The sequence below is a fragment of the Antechinus flavipes genome, chromosome 1 (genome assembly GCF_016432865.1).
Source record: "Antechinus flavipes isolate AdamAnt ecotype Samford, QLD, Australia chromosome 1, AdamAnt_v2, whole genome shotgun sequence".
Taxonomy (NCBI): Eukaryota; Metazoa; Chordata; class Mammalia; order Dasyuromorphia; family Dasyuridae; genus Antechinus; species Antechinus flavipes.
The window spans coordinates 230,625,127-230,646,239 of NC_067398.1; the positions used below are offsets into that span (position 1 = coordinate 230,625,127).

At 34.5% G+C, this 21,113-nt stretch overlaps 1 protein-coding gene across 1 annotated transcript in view; it reads left to right on the forward strand.

Annotated features, from left to right (window-relative positions):
* Window positions 1-16,841, forward strand: part of GID4 (GID complex subunit 4 homolog) — a 45,247-nt gene extending 28,406 nt beyond the window's left edge. Inside the window, exons 4-6 of the mRNA XM_051997777.1 lie at window positions 9,664-9,765; window positions 11,690-11,820; window positions 13,572-16,841. Coding sequence (XP_051853737.1) covers window positions 9,664-9,765; window positions 11,690-11,820; window positions 13,572-13,635 — 297 coding nt within the window. The 3' untranslated portion in view covers window positions 13,636-16,841. The remainder of the gene's footprint in view (window positions 1-9,663; window positions 9,766-11,689; window positions 11,821-13,571) is intronic.
* Window positions 16,842-21,113: the final 4,272 nt, after the last annotated feature.

The window sequence follows — 21,113 nt, forward strand, 5'->3', positions numbered from 1 at the left end:
TATTATCAAACTGAGAAAACTTAATCCAATCAGTCCCATTCAATATTAACTGGCAGCTCTTGAAGATTTAAGTTTTTAGAGCAAGTATTAAAAATGTGCATTTGTAGAAGGTAGTGCTCACCTGGGACTTCTCAAACTGATGAAATCATGGATCTCTTTTAAAAAAAACTTAGTTTTTTTTGAGAATAAGATCATGCCATTTTGAGGTGCTACAAGGATCAGAGATAAACACAAAATAAAGACTATTCATTAGTGACCTGCTTCAAAATATCTACGATTCTAGAATCTAGAACACATCATACCATTTCACAGGAGAACTGCTTTCAGATTTTTTTCTATTGCAGGCCACAAACCATTTTGACCATTGAGTACAGATGGCTTTACTAAAATCCCTCTGGGAATGAGGAGCTTTTTTTACTGGGCAGTTCAGTAAGCAGTTTTATGAGATGCTTCAAGAAAAAGTTTCTGTGAATTGGCAAATCCATATTTGGAAAGTGTCCTAGCTTTTTCGAATTAAACTTTCTTCACACAAAAGGAAATATCTTTTTATGCATTTTTAAAATATATACACGTGAGATGCTCTTTTAGTTTCCTGACTTCATACTCTCATTCACAAGAATTTTTCTGTGTGCATGTGTGTGCATGCACAGATTTTATATTCATTGCTTCAAGGAAACTAGTTAGCTTGTTGGTTGCATAATGTATAAAGTGCTGATCTGAGTCAGAAAGACCCAAGTTCAAATTTTTCCTCAACTATAAAATGGGAATCATAACAGCAGTAATTTTGACAATTACAACATTGTGCATGACCTTTATTACTGTATAGTCTGTCAGCAGTAAAAAGTTAGTTTAATATATTTCAACAGTTATCTCAACCATCAAATGTGTTTGAACTTGCCTGGTTTACATGTATAGTCCATATGCCTATATATGTTATAAAAGGCCATGTCACCTTATGGAAGGTTAAAGTTTTTCATTTGACCGTCTTTGCAAAATGAAAACAATTCATCTTCCATATATTTATTGGCAAATAATTGTATTTAGGGAATACTCAAAAGCAAAGTATATCTCTGTGTCCTCAGTATAAGAACATGCAATGCCACTCATTATTTTAGTGACTGAACAACTACTAGACACAGAAGTATACTGGCCAACTCCTTTGCATGAGCATCTGTAGACAAGATAGGATCCCATGAGATTTAATTAGTAGGTATGGTAATTTTGAAGTAGTGATGAATATAAATTATATTTTGTGCTATCTGTACTAAATGTAATGTGATATGATGCTATCTGTGATTTCTGTTGGTAACAGAATCAGGTACTGGTAACACTACTGTTGTTAATATTACCTATTGAGAAAATTAAATTGATTGTGTATCTTTTTTATTGATTCTACATACAAGTAATTGATTTTGTCCCGTAACTGCCCAAGTCAATTTTCTTTGTCTCTGAACATAGTTCAGAAATTCACCAGATTTGTAATAAGTTCCATTTAGAAATCCAACTCTCTTACTAATTGCTCTTCTATTCTTGCCTTGAGGAAGTGTGAGAGATGTGGATGGACACCAGAGAGTCAGTTCTGATGTCTTTACACCACCAAATTATCCTTTAGGGATATCTGGTTTTATATCCAAAGAAGTCTCATCCACTTTCTCTAACCTTGCAGATGGACTCAAACATTTCTTAATCAGAGGAGGGAAGGAAGAATGTTATTGCTATCTCCTTATTCCTAATTTCCAAGGAATCATTATCCCCCATACCTCAACTGTGTAACCAGTCATAACTTATTCCTTACCTGTGAAGTTTTGTTCTTTGTTCAGTAATCTCCCACAACTATTTAAGGGAACTGTTCTCCGTCATTCAGGGTCTTGGCTTTGCTGAGGAAGCTGAGTTCCTATTGATAAATTTGTAATAAATTGATTGTGCTCAGAACTTTGTATCTGAGTTTACCTTAATTTTATAGCTTATAATTGATAGTATTGCAAAACTTCATTTAGAGTTCAGTGAAAATCAAGATGCAGGGTTTTTTTCCATCCAGATTTATTTGCCCTAGATTAAGAACTTCTCTCTTGGATGTAATAAAGAGCTATTAGTGTTTATTGAGCAGGACAAAGTGACATGGTTAATCCTAAGGTTTTGGACTGTCACTATGGCTGCTTTGTGGGAGAAACCTGAGATATGGAAATTAACTATGGCGGCATCTTAGCATAGGTAAGAAGTGCTAAAGGAAGAAACTAGGGCAGGGTGAGTTGAGAGTTAACAGATTTCAGAGAGACTGGAGAGACAGAATCAACAAGATTTAAAAACTAATAGGTTATATGTAGGGTCAAGGAGAGTAAGAAGTTTATAACAATAAAGTTAAAGCTCTAGGTAATTAGGATATTGGTACTGAAATAGGGAAATTTGGAAGAAGGAGGGTTTGGGTAAAAAAAAAAATAATGAATTCTGTTTTAGATATAAAGAGTTTGAGATGCTTACAGAGCATCTTATTTCAGATGTTGATTAAACAGTTGGTATTGTGAGACTAGATGTCAGGAGGGAAGCGAAAGAAGGATTTGAGAGTAGTTGAGATACAGATGATATTATGTTCTAGGTAAATAACTCGGTGCATACAAAATATATATAATGTTAATGAAATTATCTCAGAGAGAAGAGACCATAACTTGGGCATACAGAAGAGGATTCATGTGGAAGGAAGGTAGGATTTAAGCTGAGCTTTCAAGGATACTAAAGCTAGAAGTTAGTGAAAATGTATGTTCACATGTGCCAGACTGTACTAAGTCTCAGATTACAATGAAAATAAAAAACAGCCTCTACTCTCAAGGAGCTCACATTCTAATGTAGGAGAAAGTAGGCAAATAGCTGTGTACATACAAGATATTTGGGTGTATTGTGTATGAGAGTGTGTGTGTATGTATGTGTATCTATAGATGGGAGAGAGAGAGAGACATAGAGAATAAATAGAAGATTATTTCAAAGGCACTAGTATAGGATATTAGGAAAGTCTTCTAGCAAAAGGTAGGGTTTTAGCTGAGACTTAAACGAGGTCATGGAGGACAGGAGGCAGAGAAAGAGAGTTCCAAGCAGGAGGGATGGCCAGTGAAATGGCATTAAGTCTGAAGATGGAATGGTGTGTTGCTGAATCTCAGGATATGTAGAATGGGAACAAAGATACAGAATACTGGAAGAACCGGGTTACAAAGGGCTTTTAAAAGCCACACTGAATTTTATGTTTGTTCCTGGAGGTATAGTGAGGTGTTGGAGTTTATGGCGGGAGGGATGTATGGTTAAGAGCTTTAGAAAGATCAGTATGATAGAATGGAGGATGGGCTGGTGGAAGTGAAATTCAGCAGTTTGTGAAATATTAATGAACATCACATAGAGAAGACACATTGTAAATATATGCGGGTTGCAGTATGTAACTGACCAGAAACTGAGGAACAGGAGTGGAAGATGCCATTGAGTCGTGTGATAGGAAGAGAAGATGGACTCTTCACATAGGGAAGGATAGCAAACGGGCAGCTTTAATGCTCCCCTGCTATCCTTTCAAAGTCAGCAAACAAGCAAGCAAGGTCTCCATCATATTGGATGGCTTCCCTCATGGGAGGACTGAACAGCAATTACATAGGAAGGGCTCATAGGTTGGAATAAGATCAGAATCATGAGAGAGACCTTTTAAATTGTGATCATGGATCCATTTGAATATTTGTCTTTAAATAAGCAGATTATCCTAGGATTGGTGAACTAGTGAGATAACTCTACTAAGTTCAGTCCTATTCCTGCCTGAGCCAATAACTAGAAAAATTTGGCAAGAACAAAAAAATCTAAAATGGAAAAGAAAATGGGCAGTATAGATATGAAGTTCATTTTTTCAATAATCTACTTATTTAAATACCTATTCTAAGCAAAAACTTCTTTTAGGCTATTGAGGATATGTAGTGAAGATCCAGATAATTAAGACATCTTATAAGTTCCTTGTAGAGCTTATAATTTATAAGAAAGATAGAAAAGCCATTAAGAAGCAAGAGAATTATTCCTATTAATGGATAGTAGCCAGGAAAAACTTAAAATTGGAATCATTTTCATTATTTTCTCTCTTGTGGCCCAGAAAAAGCATTGGCATCTTCCCAATCACTTTTCAGTGTGATTAAAAAGAATTGGCATATCTTTTAATAGTTATTGACAATAATATGAATTCCAGAATTTTTTTCTTTCTATTGGTGTTCATAAACTTAATGGCCTGTACTAGCTCTTGATTCTCTTTTCTTTTATTTTTTTTTAAGATTTTCTTTTTTTTTTTTTTTAATAACTTCTTATTGACAGAACCCATGCCAGGGTAATTTTTTACAGCATTATCCCTTGCACTCACTTCTGTTCCGATTTTTCCCCTCCCTCCCTTCACCCCCTCTCCCAGATGGCAAGCAGTCCTTTACATGTTAAATGGGTTACAGTATATCCTAGATACAATACATGTGTGCAGAACCGAACAGTTCTCTTGTTGCACAGGAAGAATTAGATTCAGAAGGTATAAATAACCTGGGAAGAAAAACAAAAATGCAAGCAGTTTATATTCATTTCCTGGTGTTCTTTCTTTGGGTGTATTGGGTGTAGCTGTTTCTGTCCATCCTTGATCAGTTGAAACTGAATTAGCTCTCTTTATTGAAGAGATCCACTTCCATCAGAATACATCCTCAAACAGTATCGTTGTTTAGGTATATAATGATCTCCTGGTCCTGCTCATTTCACTTGGCATCAGTTCATGTAAGTCTCGCCAGTCCTCTCTGTATTCATCCTGCTGGTCATTTCTTAAAAAACAATAATATTCCATAACATTCATATACCACAATTTACTCAACCATTCTCCAATTGATGGGCATCCATTCATTTTCCAGCTTCTAGCCACTACAAACAGGGCTGCCACAAATATTTTGGCACATACAGGTCCCTTTCCCTTCTTTAGTATCTCTTTGGGGTATAAGCCCAATAGAAACACTGCTGGATCAAAGGGTATGCACAGTTTGAAAACTTTTTGAGCATAGTTCCAAATTGCTCTCCAGAATGGCTGGATGTGTTCACAATTCCACCAACAATGTATCAGTGTCCCTGTTTTCCCACATCTTCTCTTTTCTTTTAAAAGGCTTATTTATGTGGCTCTTGCTCCAAAATTATTTTCACAAGCCTTGGAAGTAGTAGCAATGAGGAATGGGGGTATTCCTGCTGCATCATATTAAGGATCAACTTTTATTTGTTGATCTGATGTAAAATGATGAGACATGCTATTTTCCTAGGCATATAGGGCCATGATGGAGAGTGCTGAGGTTTTTCAAAGTTGACAACCCTGTCAATAAAATGTTATAATTACTAAAAAAAGAAAAAAACAAAGTTGACAACCACTACTCTTGGTGTTTCATATGAGGAAAGATGATCCTAACCAGAAGGATATAAAGTATTATTAGGCATTGTGGAGATCTTGGTAAGAAGCTTAATTGTATAGGTTGATGCCAGTTAAGGAAGGCAAAGGAAAGAAGTTGTTTAAAAATTATGTCTGAGAATAATGTTTGTGTTCTGGATCATGACTTAAAAGATAGAAATAATGAATTCTTAGCTTGAAGTAGAGTGAACCTAATTAGGATTGGTAGAAATATATTTGCTGGTAATCATGCTAGTCTAATCGATTTCTGCTCATGCTGATGAGCATAGCTTGAAAGAAATCACACTTTTATTCCAACTGGATTCTTATTGCTGCAGAGATGTCATTTAATTTGGCCTCTATTCTTTCTCCTTTTTCTTCAGTTGAGAAAATCGGGGATATTCATCTTAAACAGCTTCCCTTTCAAATGTTCCTCAGAATCCCTTTACATCTTTATACATCATCTATCCTTTTTATACTTTTCTCTGAGAAAAGGATAGCCCTTCTCCATGTCAAGAATCCTTTACTTTTTTTTAATGGTTAAGAAATACTTGATGGAGTGCAATTTCATTGATACCTTTAAGTAGAGGTAGAATTTGGATATAAAGGAGGGAAGAGGTCATCCTGAGTGGGTGAAAAGGCAGTGAAAAAGTTACAAATTCTTGAGATAGTGAAAAAACTGGTTTTCCTATAGTAGAAGCCTAACTAACTAGAGATTTGATTGCCTAGGACAAGCTGTAAATAGCATTTATGCCAAATAGCATAAGATATACGTCAAATCTTAACTTTTTAAAAAAACTTATTTCCGTATTTGTCATGTACAAGAAAAATCAGATCAAAAGATTCCTTTTACTTGTAGTATTCAGGTTCTCTCCATTTCTGTTAAATATTTCTTCTTTGACTACACATATACCTAGGTTTTCTCTATCCTAAGAAGTTTTCTTGTGCCCCTATCATGTCTTGTAAACTTGTTTGTACATATCCTTGTTTTCATTACCAAATTCTCAAAGAGAGTCATCTAGGATAGCTTCTATATTTTCACTAACCAATATATTGAATAAACTGCTCTTCCCATGGTTGTGAATAATTTTTTTTCTTTTCCAAAAATGATTATTATCGGTGCCTTTTGTTTCTAATATGCCATTTGTGTCTAATCTGTGGTAGAATCCTCCTGACTTATACTGATTTTCTCAGCCACAGTTGGATAAACTATCCATTGATCCTAATATAGAGATGTCATTTTTGTTCTCTTTGAGGATGAATGACGAGAACCAACCAGCAGTTTGTGAATGTTGTCTCCTCTATTCTCCCTATCCCCCACCCCCAATGCCCTAATCATCCCTCATAATTAAGTGTTTTATTTAATTTTTTAAAACCAGTAAACTTTTAATAATGTCTTTTGTTTTTGATATTACCATAATTTTCCTCTGCATCCCTGCAACTACTAACAAGTAGTTTTTTAAGATCAAGGGGAAACAAAAGAAAAATGAGAAAAGTCAGCATAACTGATGTATATGTCCAAAAAAATCAGAAAATTTGTGCAATGTGCATGCAAAACTTAAAAGCTTCTTACTTCTGCAAAGGGGTAGAGTGTCTTTTGAACTACTAAAATTTTCATAATTTTGTGACATTTACTTTTTTTTTTTATTTTTATTTTTTTATTTTATTTAATAATAACTTTGTATTGACAGAATCCATGCCAGGATAATTTTTACACGACATTATCCCTTGCAATGTGACATTTACTTTTGATGTTTTTTGTATTTATTTGATTCATTCCCTTTATAATGTTATAGTGTTGGTGTATATTGTTTTCTTGTTCTGCCTACTTCATTCTGCATCAGTTAATGTAGCTTTTTCCATGCTTAACTGTATTCATCAGTTATCATTTCTTACAGTATAGTAACATTTCATTACATTTGTTTAGCTATTCCCTAGTTGATGTGCATCTATTTTGTTTATTTTTTTTTCCTATCATAAAAAGTGGTGCTAAAAATAGTGTTTATTGGGATCTGTTTTCCTTTATTAATGGCTTCATTGGGGTATAAGCTCAGTAATGGAATCTGTGAGCTAAACATTTCTTGTTATATTTGTATAATTCCAAAATGGTTACCCCAGTTCACGGATCAGCCAACAATAAACCATTGTGATTATTTTTCAAAATCCCCTCCAATATTGACTATTCCCATTTTCTTGTCTTTGTCCATTTGGAAAGTATGAATGAAACCTCAGAATTGTTTTAATTTGAATTTCTCTTATTAGTGATTTGAAGTATGCTTTTTTTTTTTTGAGAATTGTTCCTATCTATGACAATTTTACATTATATGTTGTTTGATTTTTAGCTTGATGTCATGTTAACATATTAAAGAGTCATTTGGGCTAAATGATCCTAATGCCCAGAGAAGCGTATGAGTGAAACTTATGGTTTTCTACTGTTGACTATATCAAACAGACAAAGCTTGCAGATTTTTGATTGGATGAACTTTTTACCTCCTTAAGGGGCTTTGAGTCACTTCTCCTGCTGCCTTAGTTAACAAATAGTTTCTTCCTAGTTTGTGGTTCCAATAAAGAAACTCCCCTTTCTTGAATGTCACTCAAACTTTATATCAGTAAAGTATCTTGGGAACTTTTCTAATTCATCTGGACCTGATTAGGTACGCCCCCTCCTACATTTAGCACTAATTGTCCATTATCAATCAATCCCACAGGGGCTACGTAATTTTGCCACCTGCACTCCAATTTTATATTCCCTTCCCAATGTATCTTTCTTAATCTCAGACTGATGTAAGTTTCTTCCACTTGGGGCTGAGTCTTGTCTGTTTATATTGCTATAATGTGTGTTTCCTTTTGCTGTGTCATATAACAATAAAACTTGGGATTACATCATTTCTGAGTTATTAATTTCTAAAAATTTAGATGATGGCCTAGATGAAGAAGACAGATGAAATTGCTTAATCCTGGCAAATAATTTCAATTTTGGGATGTTATTTAGAGGATGTGAGATTGGAGAAAATAGCTAGTCTTTGATCATATTAATCATGTGATTTCAAAGTCTTCCAGTTATTTAACTACCAAATCTGACAGGCTATTTCTAATCTTCATCCTCCTTGACTTTTCTATATATTTGACATAATAGAGCAGAAGTGTGAAATATGTAACCTGTACTATTCTCCCCATTCTAAGTGCAGCTAAACCAGATTAAAATATAATTGGGAAATATTTAACAAAATTAATAAAAATAAGTAAAAGATAGATAATGCTAATTTGTGATTTTCTTAGTTAGTATGTGGCCTACAGGGATATTTAATGTAGAGTTTAGTGATCTCCTGTTTTATATCTTCAGTGACATTACTCTCCTAGTTCTTTTTTTTGTTGAATCATCTTATCTCGTTAATCTGTGATCTTGTTCAATGAAAAGCATTCTTTTAAGTATCTATACATAGATGGCTCCTAAATCTATAAATATAGCTTTAATGTTTCTTCTGTAACATGATACAGTGTTAGCTGCCTATTGTTCTTCTCCTTTAGTGGTCTTACATTCAGGTTGTCCAAAATAAAATTCATATTTTCCTTCCAAAAATTCTGTCTTTAAAACTTAAGATTTTCCTATTTCTATTGAGAGATCCATTTTTGCAGCCACTGAATGTTAGTAATCTTGTTAGTTATGGGTCTCCTAGAGAGCCTAAGTCTAGCCAGACACCTGCCTCTCTATTTTTCTTTGCATTCCATCTACCAGAAGCTGAGTTGGCTTCAGGCCTCATGAAAGGTCTTGGGGTTGCACACAGTGCTTGGAATAGAGCTGTATAAGATCTTCCCTTACTGTGGCTCTGAGAGGCTGAGAAGCGCCCTGACTCTAGGTCAGTCTTAACAGAAATGGTGCTAATCTTAATTTTCCTTTTTCCCCCTTCCCACCACTCTTCATCCTTGTTCATACTGCCAGGGACTTTTGTACTGAATGGAATTACTGAATAATGTTTCCCTTTTGTTATATTTACTTATTATTATATTTACTTTTGTGCCTATTCCTTTGGATGTCCATACAGGAATACTCTTAAGGCCTAAAATGTACTCATAAGAATGACTAAGATGGTAAGCCTAATACTAATAATAGTCCTTATCTTTCCTTTTTAGTTTGCGTTTCATCTGTGATTGTCAGAATTTGGAAACTTTGTTATTCCTAGACAATATGGGTACAATTCTGAAATGATATTTTGTGGATGGAAAACATTGTGCTTTTTGTCTTTTGCTTTCAGGGCAAGTTCCAGGCTTTTTATCAGTATGCAAAATCATTTAACTCCGATGACTTTGATTATGAAGAGTTGAAGAATGGGGATTATGTCTTCATGAGGTGGAAGGTAAGTATACTTTGAGCCCTGTCTCAGGGAATTTAAGTTTTACTACTGTAATTTAAGCCATACATTCGTTCATTAGAGGAATTCCTTCTATCCAAAAATTTCTCATATTTAATATTCAATATGTTGGTTTTTAATCATTATTGACTAACTCATAGATCCAGAAGAGTAATTATAAAAGCATTCACTAATAACTAATATTCCAAATGCTTTATACAGTTGAACCAAACTACTAATGATTAAAACTATACTAGAACAGTTGAGACACTTTGTATTTGATTCAGACTATAGTGATTATCATGTTTATTCTAATCTAAAGTAATATTCAGTCCCTCACTATGCTGGTTTTCTTTCCAGATTTAATTTTTTTTTATATAAAAACTAAAAGCAATCTAAATCCCTTTGACATTATTCTTCTCCCTTCCCCCTATATATTGTATCATATGGTATCTCATACTCTTGATTAAAAATGGTCTCAATTCCCTTAAATTTAGTGAATATTGATGCTTATTTTAACAAGATATCTTAAATACTTTCTAAATAAATCTTTTCTTCTTTCCATATTTTATCCCTGGGATTCAGTGTAACATCTTAAGATCTTTTACCCTTAACCAATGCAAAAAGTATGGGACCAGGAATAGCATTTGGATTTTCTACTTAGAATCTTCATTGCAAATCATCTGGTTTAGTTTGATGTTTTGGGCTTTTGATTTAGAAAATATTTGTGTGCTTTGTTTGTAGTAACTTTTCTGCTTTTTGTTTAGTTATAGCATACAATCAAATATTAGTAAAATTTCAAACCAGATTTCTTCAAGTGGCATATATTCCTTTGAATCCATAGCGATAATCACTTATTGTGGGAATTCACCTTTTTCTTGAAAAGGTAGTTTCTACAGAGCAATAATTTCCAGACCTATTTATGTATCATCCTGATATATTTAATGATCTCAAAAGATGCTGTAAAAGTTGTAAGATAATGTAATTCATTTAAACAATAAAAATGTTTTGTGGTAAGTTGTGGAAGAATGGGGAGATTTTTATTGTTTTCTAAAAGATGTTCATAGTTTGGACCTAACGACTACCACTTGATGCCTTCATGTGGTTTCTTGTCTAATCTTTAAAGGAACTATTTCTTATATCTGTCTATCCTTTGGAGTTTAGCATGAAGTACATTTCTTTTTCCTTATTTTGATCTGTAAAGAGTGATTCCTTTCTCCTCTTGGTGCTGGTGAAGGTGTTTTTGTTTTTGGAGCAGGCTGGAGAAGATATTGTATGTTGTCCTCTGAAGTCTTTGCTCTGTGAATTTATTCTCTCTACAAGGACTCCCCATAGATTGAGCTATTGTTCTGGACCTATAGAGTCAAATTCAAACAGAAAGGAATTCCTGTACCTGTATATTGATTAGGAAAACTACAAATTAACATCATCTATGTTGGATTATATTTTATTAATTTTGATAAACATTTCCCAATTATATTTTCATCAGAGTCTGGCCACTGGGATATTAGTCTTTGGGGAGAGGTGAAACAGCAGAAGTTTGCTCTGAATTTAACAGCTGTGCTATAGATCTTTTTTTTTTTTTTTTTTTTTTTTGGCTCCTTTACTCATGTTTCCTGGGTCATTAGTCTGCAGTTTTAGGGAAAAGACCATACTACCTTTTTAGAGTTGCTCTTATAAGGGAGCTTACAACATTAGATGTTGTAACATGATGTGAAAATGAGTATTATATAGATTCTCTTCAGAAGATTTAAGCATCCATATCTACTACTTGGCACACACACACACACACACTGTGGATTGATTTCAGTTTAACATTAGTATTCCTTTACTGAAGGTGTCTAGGAAAGTATAAGAAGAAAATCAGATTCATTATCAGAAAGCATTGCTTATTTTGCAGTGGCTTAAATAATGTTCTTTATCTATATAGGAACAGTTCCTAGTCCCAGATCATACAATCAAAGACATCAGTGGTGCTTCCTTTGCTGGGTTCTACTACATCTGCTTCCAGAAATCTGCAGCTTCTATAGAGGGCTATTACTACCATAGGAGTTCAGAATGGTAAGAAAAGTCCTCTTCTTTCTCAAAGCAAAGATAATAAGAAAATGCAAGGTAAAGACCAGAGTTCCCTTTCTATCAAGCTTTGGTGTTCTGTACAAGTTTTCTCTCTGTGCTACAAGAATATAGAAGCCTTCATAATATAAAGTCTTATAAAACAGCTTAGATTGGGGCAACTTGAGTGCAGTGGATAGAGCACCAGCCCTGAAGTCAGGAGGACCTGAGTTCCAATCTGGCCTCAGACACTTAATACTTCCTAGCTGTGTGACTCTGGGCAAGTCATTTAACCCCAATTGCCTCAGTTAAAAAACAAGGGAGTGGGGAGGGAGAAGGAGGGAGAGAATGCAGAGCAAAGCTAGTTAGGTGACAGATAAAGGAGTTAAATGTTAAATACTTATAAATATAAGATTTAAAACTAGAAAGAACTTTAGAGGTCATCTGGTTTAACCTTTGAGCACTGGGTTTGGGTTGGGATTGGGAGGGTAATATTTGCATTCTTGCTTCTTTGTCAGTATTTTTTCCATGCTTAACAAAATTGCCTAGGACTTAGAACAGTGTATATCAAATGTTTTTGATATTTGAGTTTCTGATATTTTACACATAGATTGCTACTGGAGTATTGCAAAGTTACTTCTATATAGATGTCTGCTCTACTTATTCTTATAAATTTTATATATTATGATTAATTTTTATGTACTGGCATATACAACATACGTAACCTGATTTGGTTTCATTCCAGTGACATATGGAACCTTTTAAACCTGGCTAAAGAGTTTAAAGCCATTAAAACCACTCACTTTTCGTGTGATTTTAGAACCACTTTGTGCTGCCCCTGTTCCATTCCTAATGCTTTATTTGGGAGTATTGTGCTGTGGAATGATGACTAGAGAATGTTCCTCAGTTGAAAGAAGTAAAATTGCACAAGGTGGAATCAGTGCTGCTCCAGCATCAGTTTGTCTTTTCAGTAAATAATTAAGCTGTTAACAATGTGTCATTCACTCTATAGAAAAAAATGCACTGTTTCCTTGTGGCTTTTCAGGCTTTTGGAATGTTCCTTTATACATAAAAAGAGAGGAAGTTCTTTGGAGTCAGTTCATAATTAGTGGATTATCCAGGTCTTTGCTTATCCTTTTTCCTGCTTTCCATCTTTTGACTTGCCTCTCATTAGAGTGCAAAAATGGATAAAAAAGCTCTATTCTATCTAAGTGATTTTTACCTGTTAGCATGGGATAATTTGGCAAAGGTGAAGAGACTGAAAAAAGTAAGACAAAAAAATAGGTGTTGGATTACACATAAATTTAATTAATTGTCTTATCATAAAATCAAACATCAAAAATTGAGTTAGAGTATCATAGTTCAGTATTACTATGAAGTGCTAGGAGACTGTATTGTATGTTACATAGTTGAGTTAATGGTAATAGTAAATCATCTTTTTTGGGGGACTTTATATGATGAGGTAGGCATGCTATAATTGCTTTATTAATGACAATAGAATACTTACAAATAATAAATTCTATTCATTGTTTAGATTCAACTTGAAAAATAGAAATGAAAAAGCTTTATTAAAAAAAAGAAAAATAGAAATTAATAAAATTCAGTCTGCTTAATTTGATGGAAATTAAAAAAAGGTTTCCTATGAATCTGAATTTGATGTATTAAAGAGTAAGCCTCCAGCCTGTAACCAGGCAGATTCAAGCTTAGAGTTCTTTTATAACCTCCTCCCATTCTTATTTCTCTCTTCCTTCCCTTTGCAGGTATCAGTCCCTAAATCTGACTCATGTTCCTGAACACAGCGCCCCAATCTATGAATTCCGGTGACAATTGACTGTTCAGAACAATAACCAAGTAAAACTGAACTTGGCAGAAAAGATTCCAGTCGATCAGGAGAATTGTGTACCTGCCAGAAGTGGGAGATAGCGTGTGCTGGTCTCCTAAGGAGCAGATGTACCAGGTGGCGTCAGTGTCAACTCAATAGAAGCCAAGAGATGCGGCTGACCAGGGAGGGAGGAGGGGAAGAAGCAAATGGAATTCTTCCCCTTCTGAGTGGCGATTTAATTTTAATCTGGTTTTTAAGCTACCTTTAAATGCACTTTTCCTTATTGCACAGCTACCTTCTGTATTACAGAAATGCCCCTTTCCCCATTCTAAATCCAAGCAGAGTTGATAGTTTCCAGGATGACATGTTGGCATTGGCTTGGTGTGCAGTGTTTTGAACTAACTTTATCCTATCACAGATTTATGGTTGCACTCCAGTGCCCCTGGTCTGACACTGTCTGGTAGCTCAAAAAAAAACCCACAGCCTAGATACATCTGTGCATCAATAAAGCTTTGTACAGGGAATTGGTGAGCCACCACATCTGCTAATGAAGCACATGGCTGAGGCAGTACTGATTCTTGAAGGGCCTAATCAATCTTTAGTTCTGATTGGTTAATGGGGTCAACCCAAGCTGCAAAGCACTGGAATTGTAACAACTCAAGGCTAAGTAAATAGTTGTTAGGTTCCCTTGGCACACCATTGGGAATAACTAAATTCAGGACTTCCAAGCCCTCAGAAATGGATCAGAATCTTGCTTACTCAGTACATTTGCTCTGAACTTACAGACTTGAGGGTAAAACCAAACTCAATAAAAAAAAAAAGATTTTTTTAATTACAAAAATTATTTTTATGGTCCCTTTAGCAAGGACTCTATGGCAAATGCACAATTACTCAGAATTACATTTTATCGTTTTCACATTGAAAACAGCGAATGTTGACTTATTAATTTTTATACCTATATATATATATATATATGTATATTTAATCAACCAGCAGTTTTTGAAACTAGTCATCCTGGTACAAGAGTTTGCAGCATTGCATAAATTAGTGCTAAATAAGAGAACTGTTTTTTGGTCAGTTTAACATTTGTACCTCCTCCTTTTGCTACACAAAACAGTGCTTGACAAACCTTTTTATCAGGCAGAAGGAGCAGTAGTTCTCCTATAACAATGACTTTGAAACGTTGGGGGATGAGGGGAAACATTAACCATGTTCAAATAATAACCTGAGGCTTGCGTGCGTGCCAAAGTGTGCGTGTGGTTTTTTTTTTTGTTTGTTTGTTTGTTTGTTTGAGTTTTTTTTTTTTTTTCTGTTCTTTGTTTTTTAAAGATTTCAGAAGCTTCAAAATTGGCAACAGTTGTATATTTGATGTGTAGCTGTCAAATATGTGCAAGGCTTTAGGGATGGCATTTTCTGGTAGTTTCCAGACTTTGATTCAAAGAGCAAAAAAAAAAAAAGGGTAGCTTTAAAAACAAAACAGTTGTAACCCAAGGGAACAAACCTGTTTTGAGATTGTTTGGCCACTGGCAGTCTAAGAAAATGCAAAGCCTTTCATTTAATTGAGTGGTAGAGAATACATTTTATTTAGACAGATACAGAAACCAACTAACTTATAATTAATGATACATGTACTGTAACATATCAAAGGCTGAGTCCTAGGGTAAGCCTTTAAGGAAATATATTTGGGGAAATAGTCAATGGGCATGTGTTATGTAGATTCAAAATTTATGGAGCCTGAGAATTTTATATGGAATATAACCAGCTAGTCTGGTCTAATCAGGTCAACTGAACCATCAAAATCTGTCCCCAGTGAATTTTTGGTATCTTAAACATGTCTATTTTCAGAAATTAGTTAAGACTGTCTGATTTTAAAAACAAAGACACTGAAATAACTGGCATTTCTTCCTTGTCTGTTGCTATGGTTGAACCTAGCTGATTTCACACTAATGAGAGAGGCTCCACTGCAGCTTTGCTGATAAGCAGATGAATGAAATTTAAAAATCAAGGCAACAATAACATGAATTGTGTTTGGTTCATTTATTTTAGCAAGTGCTATTTAATTCCGATCATTCCTCACGCTGCAAATTTTTTCATCATTCAGGACCCTGCTAGTGAATAGCCTAGTATGTGTTTTGTAAACATCTCAAAAGGCTTTAATTTCTCACACTTTCCTTATAAGAGTGAAGAAATGGGATGAGACTGCCCTCATGAGTTTGTTGAGTGTGAAATGTTTGGGGAAATTACTGGTTGTCCCTTGGCTAAATGGAATTAAGGAGAAACTGCCAGTTTTGATGGAAAGATGAAGTAGTAATACTTTTGCTGGATCTTTTGGACACCTTTAATGAAGATTGGGTGATCTAAAAATCTTATCTAGTGAGGACAGAGAAAAGAATTACGTATTTAACTTCCATCTGTTAACACCTCTAATCATTTATCTTGACTCCTCTCTTACAATACAAATAATTTTATTTACCTCTTCCAATGTGTTCCCAAAAAGAACTTTGGAAAACTTATCTCCATTTGTAGTTTTTATTTTTGATTTGTCAGTAGTTTACATGACTTTGATACTGTGTGCAATATTTTAAATTGTCATTCATATCCATAATTAAGAAATATTGCTGATTTCAGACATCATTTTCATACCAAACATACCTGATGTTAAAGAAAACCTCTTAAGGAATTTGGTTATTTGTGCCCCACTGCCCAGAAAACTTTTCTTTTGTGGTCATCAAGTCTCAATATTCTTGGTATTTTGGAAAGAATTTCCTTTTCTCTTAACCATTATATAACATTTCAGCTGAACTCCAAAATAATTAAGCTAAGTTATCTCTATGCTGGTTATATTATTATCAAAACCATAAAGTCTTTGGGGTAGCAAAAGGGTACTTAAAATTATCTTTTCCCTCTTGAAAACAGGAAATTTCCTAAGTCCTTGATCTGTTTCCCCCCACCCCCCTTTTATAAAATGGAGTCTGATAAGATAATTTTCAAAAGAAATGCCATTAAGTATGTTGCATTGTGGTTTAAAATAACTAATATGTTCTGAAGGAAAAAATTCATCTTTGAATTTTAAGTTTTTATTAGATTTAAGTGGATACAAAATATTTTGTTTCTTTATGGATGAGTTGTGGAAAGGGATTGGGTGGGGAAAGTATTTTGCAGAGCTATCAATGTCCAAATAATAAAAAGAAATATATAATAAAAGGTATTTGAGCAGTGTGTTTGCCCTCTTTTTAAACAAAAACATTTCTGTATTAGAAGAAACCAGCAGATGTAAAAAGAACAATTATTGAGTTTGAAAAGGCAGATCATATTTCTTCTTAATTGTGGTTTTGGATATTGTTATTGTTTTTATGTACTGAAATTATCTTTGATTTGGGAGTTTGTCCAAATAGTGTAAAGTTTAGGGTGATCTTTGCAGTCTGGTTTCTTTCTTCTTCTGGTCTTTGATCTTTGCAACTTTGGAGAACTCCCTCCCTCCACAACTTTTTGTATATATCTACTTTTAGTTCCTTTAGAAGTTTTAGAATAAGAAAGAACAGTTCTTCTCTTAAATTTGATTTTTGTCCATATTTGGTCAAGTTGAAACAGAAACAAAATATAATCAACTAATGGCAAAGTCCTTTCCAATTTATTTTAATGTAATTTGTACCTTCTGGCCTTAAAAAAAAATACTAGATACAAAGGAAGGTTTAAAGTTTTTGTAACTTATTGATTTATTATATAATTTTGTACCAAAGAGCTAATAAACCAGCATTTACATCTATATCCTACAGACAAAAAATGGTATTGTTAATCCTATGTTCTACCCACCCTTATTTTTCTTTTCCACTTTCACCATAAGCAAGATCAGCTTTTTTAGGTTCTGGCAACAGATGAAAAAGAATGTTTATATCATGTGAAACTTAACTACAACACAGTTATGACTATCAACTCTGAGGAATAAGAAGGGCATTGAAATTGCTTCAGTGATGAAATCACAGCAACTTGATAATTAAATATATCAAGCGAAAAAGACCTTTCTTGTAACTTACTCTGGAACACCTTAAAAAATTTGAAACCATCTGTACATGTGTTCTTTCAAGGCCTAAACCTTTCTAGCCTTTAGCTGCTAGAAAATTCAAAGTTTCTACTTTATTATTACTTCTTTCCTTGATTCTCTTAATGTTTGACAGTGGGAAAGTCGCTAAACCTCTCCCTCTTTTTTATATTATGCTTGGTTCTAGGGTGACTAAAACATATATAGTGAAAACAAGATTGAGGAATACAGATATCATTCTTGGAGGGTGGAGTGCAATGCAGACTTGACTATAGAGGAACACACCCAAGGATACTCCAGTTTTTATACTTCACTGATGAGCCATGCCTTCTAGAAATGACCTGGCTCACTATGGGCTAAATCCTACACAAGGTGTGGCAGGGTGGGATGATGAAAAGAACCTTAGAATTCTGTATTTAGATACAGATGTAATTTGATTTCTTGCTGCCTCCAGAACATTAAAACACTTGCAACTAAGACAAAATTTTAGCCTTTCTGATAGCTTTTTAAAATGTGTGTGTATGTAAAATATATATTCTTAGTATTTTATTTTCTTCAGTTACATATAAAACAGCTTTTTTAGGTTAAATTCATTTTTTAATCATGTTGGGAGAAAAAAATCATGAAAAAAAAATCCAAGGGAGGAAAAAAACTGAAAATAGTATGTATTGATCTACATTCAGTTTCCATAGTTTTCTCTCTGGATGGGAATGGTATTTTCCATCCAAAGGTATCAAAAGTAGCCAAATTCTTTTGTTGTGGCTGAAAATGGTGAATCCTTTGATGGCATCAAGAAAATAAGTTGCTTAAATCTTGGAGCTATTTTTCAGTGCTATTCTGAAATCAATGGTAGCCTAAAATATTTAAGTTTAAACATTTGTGCATATGGATGTTAAAAAAAAAAAAAAAAAAAAAACCTTGCTAACAAAGCAAGAAAACAGAATTCACCCTAAATTGAAGCCTAGAAAATTTAAGTAGTATTTGCCATTGTCCTTCAACCAGATAACCAAGATCAAATGGTTATTTTTTTCTTTGTCTCTTCCCCTTCTCCCTCCCAAATTTTAGTCTCAAGCATTTCTGGAATGCTCACTTTTTCTTTTTCTTTGCTCACAAGGCAGCTTACCACCTTACAGTCAAGCCAATATCATTATGTTTGCTTTCTTTAATATAAAAGACTTCACTTTGGTCTCTCCATCTCCAGTCTCCCTTCTACCATCTACGCATCATACAACTATTAAAATTAACTTTCTAATATATGAGCCATGTCATTTCACTGCTCAAAATCTAATAGGATAAAATAAAACTATCCTGGCATGCAATTTCTACCACAATCTGGTTCCAGCCTACTTTTGTTTAATATTATTTCCATACACTCCACATTCCAACCAAGATGGGCTAATTACAGATTTTTATCTTAATTTCCTGCTCCCTGAACTCAAGTAGGCTCACTCCATCTGAGGATTGTACTCTTCATTCTGTTGAAATAATTTTCTTCTTTAAGGTTCATGACAGTTTCTCTGACATCTCAGTTAAAAAGTAATTATTCTTCCTCATTTTTCCTAAACCACTTTGCCTAAATTCTTTGCCCTACCATGTTTTATAAAATAATACTTATCCTCCTATTGAAATGTAAACTCCTTGACTAGTTAATATTTTATTTTCCCCCAGTTACATGTAAAAAACTTTTTAATTTCCAGATTCCCTCTCTTCTTTCCCCTCATTGAGAAAGCAAGCAATTTGATATAGATTATACATGTGCAGTAATGCAAAGCCTAATTCCATATTAGTGATATTGTGAATGAAAACACTTAAACAAAAAACCCTATAAATTGCTCAACGGATAGGGACTATGGAATTGTTCATCTCTATTTCCTGATGTCCAGCACAGTACCTTGCTTTTTTTTTTTTTTTTTTTTTTTTGATGGCCCAAAGCCCTACAGCTAAGCTGCAAAACCATCATTGGGAACTTAAATCTCTTGTTTGAGAAGTATTCCTTTTCAGTCTTCTTTGCTGTCTATATAACTCCGAAGTAAGGAAAGACCTTTTGTATAAATTGTGATACCATTGTTCATGCAAATAATGAGTAACCCTATTATGTAAATATGGAAATGGTGAGGATTCTAAGAAGTAAAAATTGTTTATAAACAGTGAACCATACTTTACAAGAATTGTCTCTACTATTTTTATCTAGATTCCTTCTTAAATATTGCTTCTTTGGAACCTGCTTTGGGGCATTTCTCAAGGATTTTGAAGGAAAAACTATTGACTTTATATGTATGTGTATGTGTATATATATATATATAATGTATATTGCCAGATTTTAATTTGTAGAATACTTGACATACTAGGAAGAGGTGGTTTGCCATTAAATTAAATTAAATGCCAAAAATTAAATACAGGGCAGTTTTCATGTAGATGTAATTAGTTGAAGATCTAAGTTTTCTAAGCACTGAACTACTTGCCATTCTATCTTTGCCCTAGTTGTGCTCCATGACAGGAATGCCCTCCCTTCCACCTCTCTCCCTGGTTTTAAATTTTATCTCAAATCTCACTTTCTACAAAAAGTTCTCCTTTCTACTCTCCCTACTAGTGCCTTCCCCTTTGAGACTGTCTCATCTGTTCTGTATGGATTTTCTATTTAGTCATTTACAGTGTTTCACCCACCTCCGGTGAGATTCTCTCCTGCCCCCAATTTCTTTCTTGGAGACAAGACTCAGTTCGAATCCTGCTGAATGAAGGCATTTTCCCGATTCTAGGCATCTTGGTGGTACAGTGGATAGTGCTGTCGCTACTCTTCCTATCTGGCAGAGTGCCGGGCACACAGGGATCAACAAATGCTTTTTTTTTTTTTTTTTTGATGATCGGCACTTTCTGAAATCCCCATTTGAAATAGTCCCCGTTTTACAGAGGAGGAAAATGAGGAAAATTACCTAACTTTTGGATAGCACTTTAATATTTGCAAACCCTTTAATGTTAACACGTTGTGTCTTTATAAGATAGGTATTGTTATTTACTTTTTTTAAAGATCGAGAAAGAACGATTAACTGACAGCTAGAATACAGTTTGAACTGAGGTCTTTGCGACTCCAACTTGACAGCACTTTATTTAACCACTGCATGACCAAGATGCCCAGGACCAGAGAAAGGCCTAGAATTCCACAACATTCGAACTCGGGGCTTCCCTCCAAGTCCAGCACTTTATGCACGGCGTCACGTAGCTGCTTAGGCTAGAGGCAAGACAGGCACCCGTGGCCTTTGCATACCCCACCTCCAGACCCGTTTCCTCCCGTGTAAAACGAAAGGGGAGCGGACCTTGCATTGGTGGTCGGTAAGGAAAACTGGGGAAGCCAGCTGGGGAGACCGGGGAAGGTGTCAGTCCCAGCGGGTCTTCCGCAAAGTTTCCCTGTGCCGTGCTCCCTCCGAAAAAGTAGCGCTGGCCGAT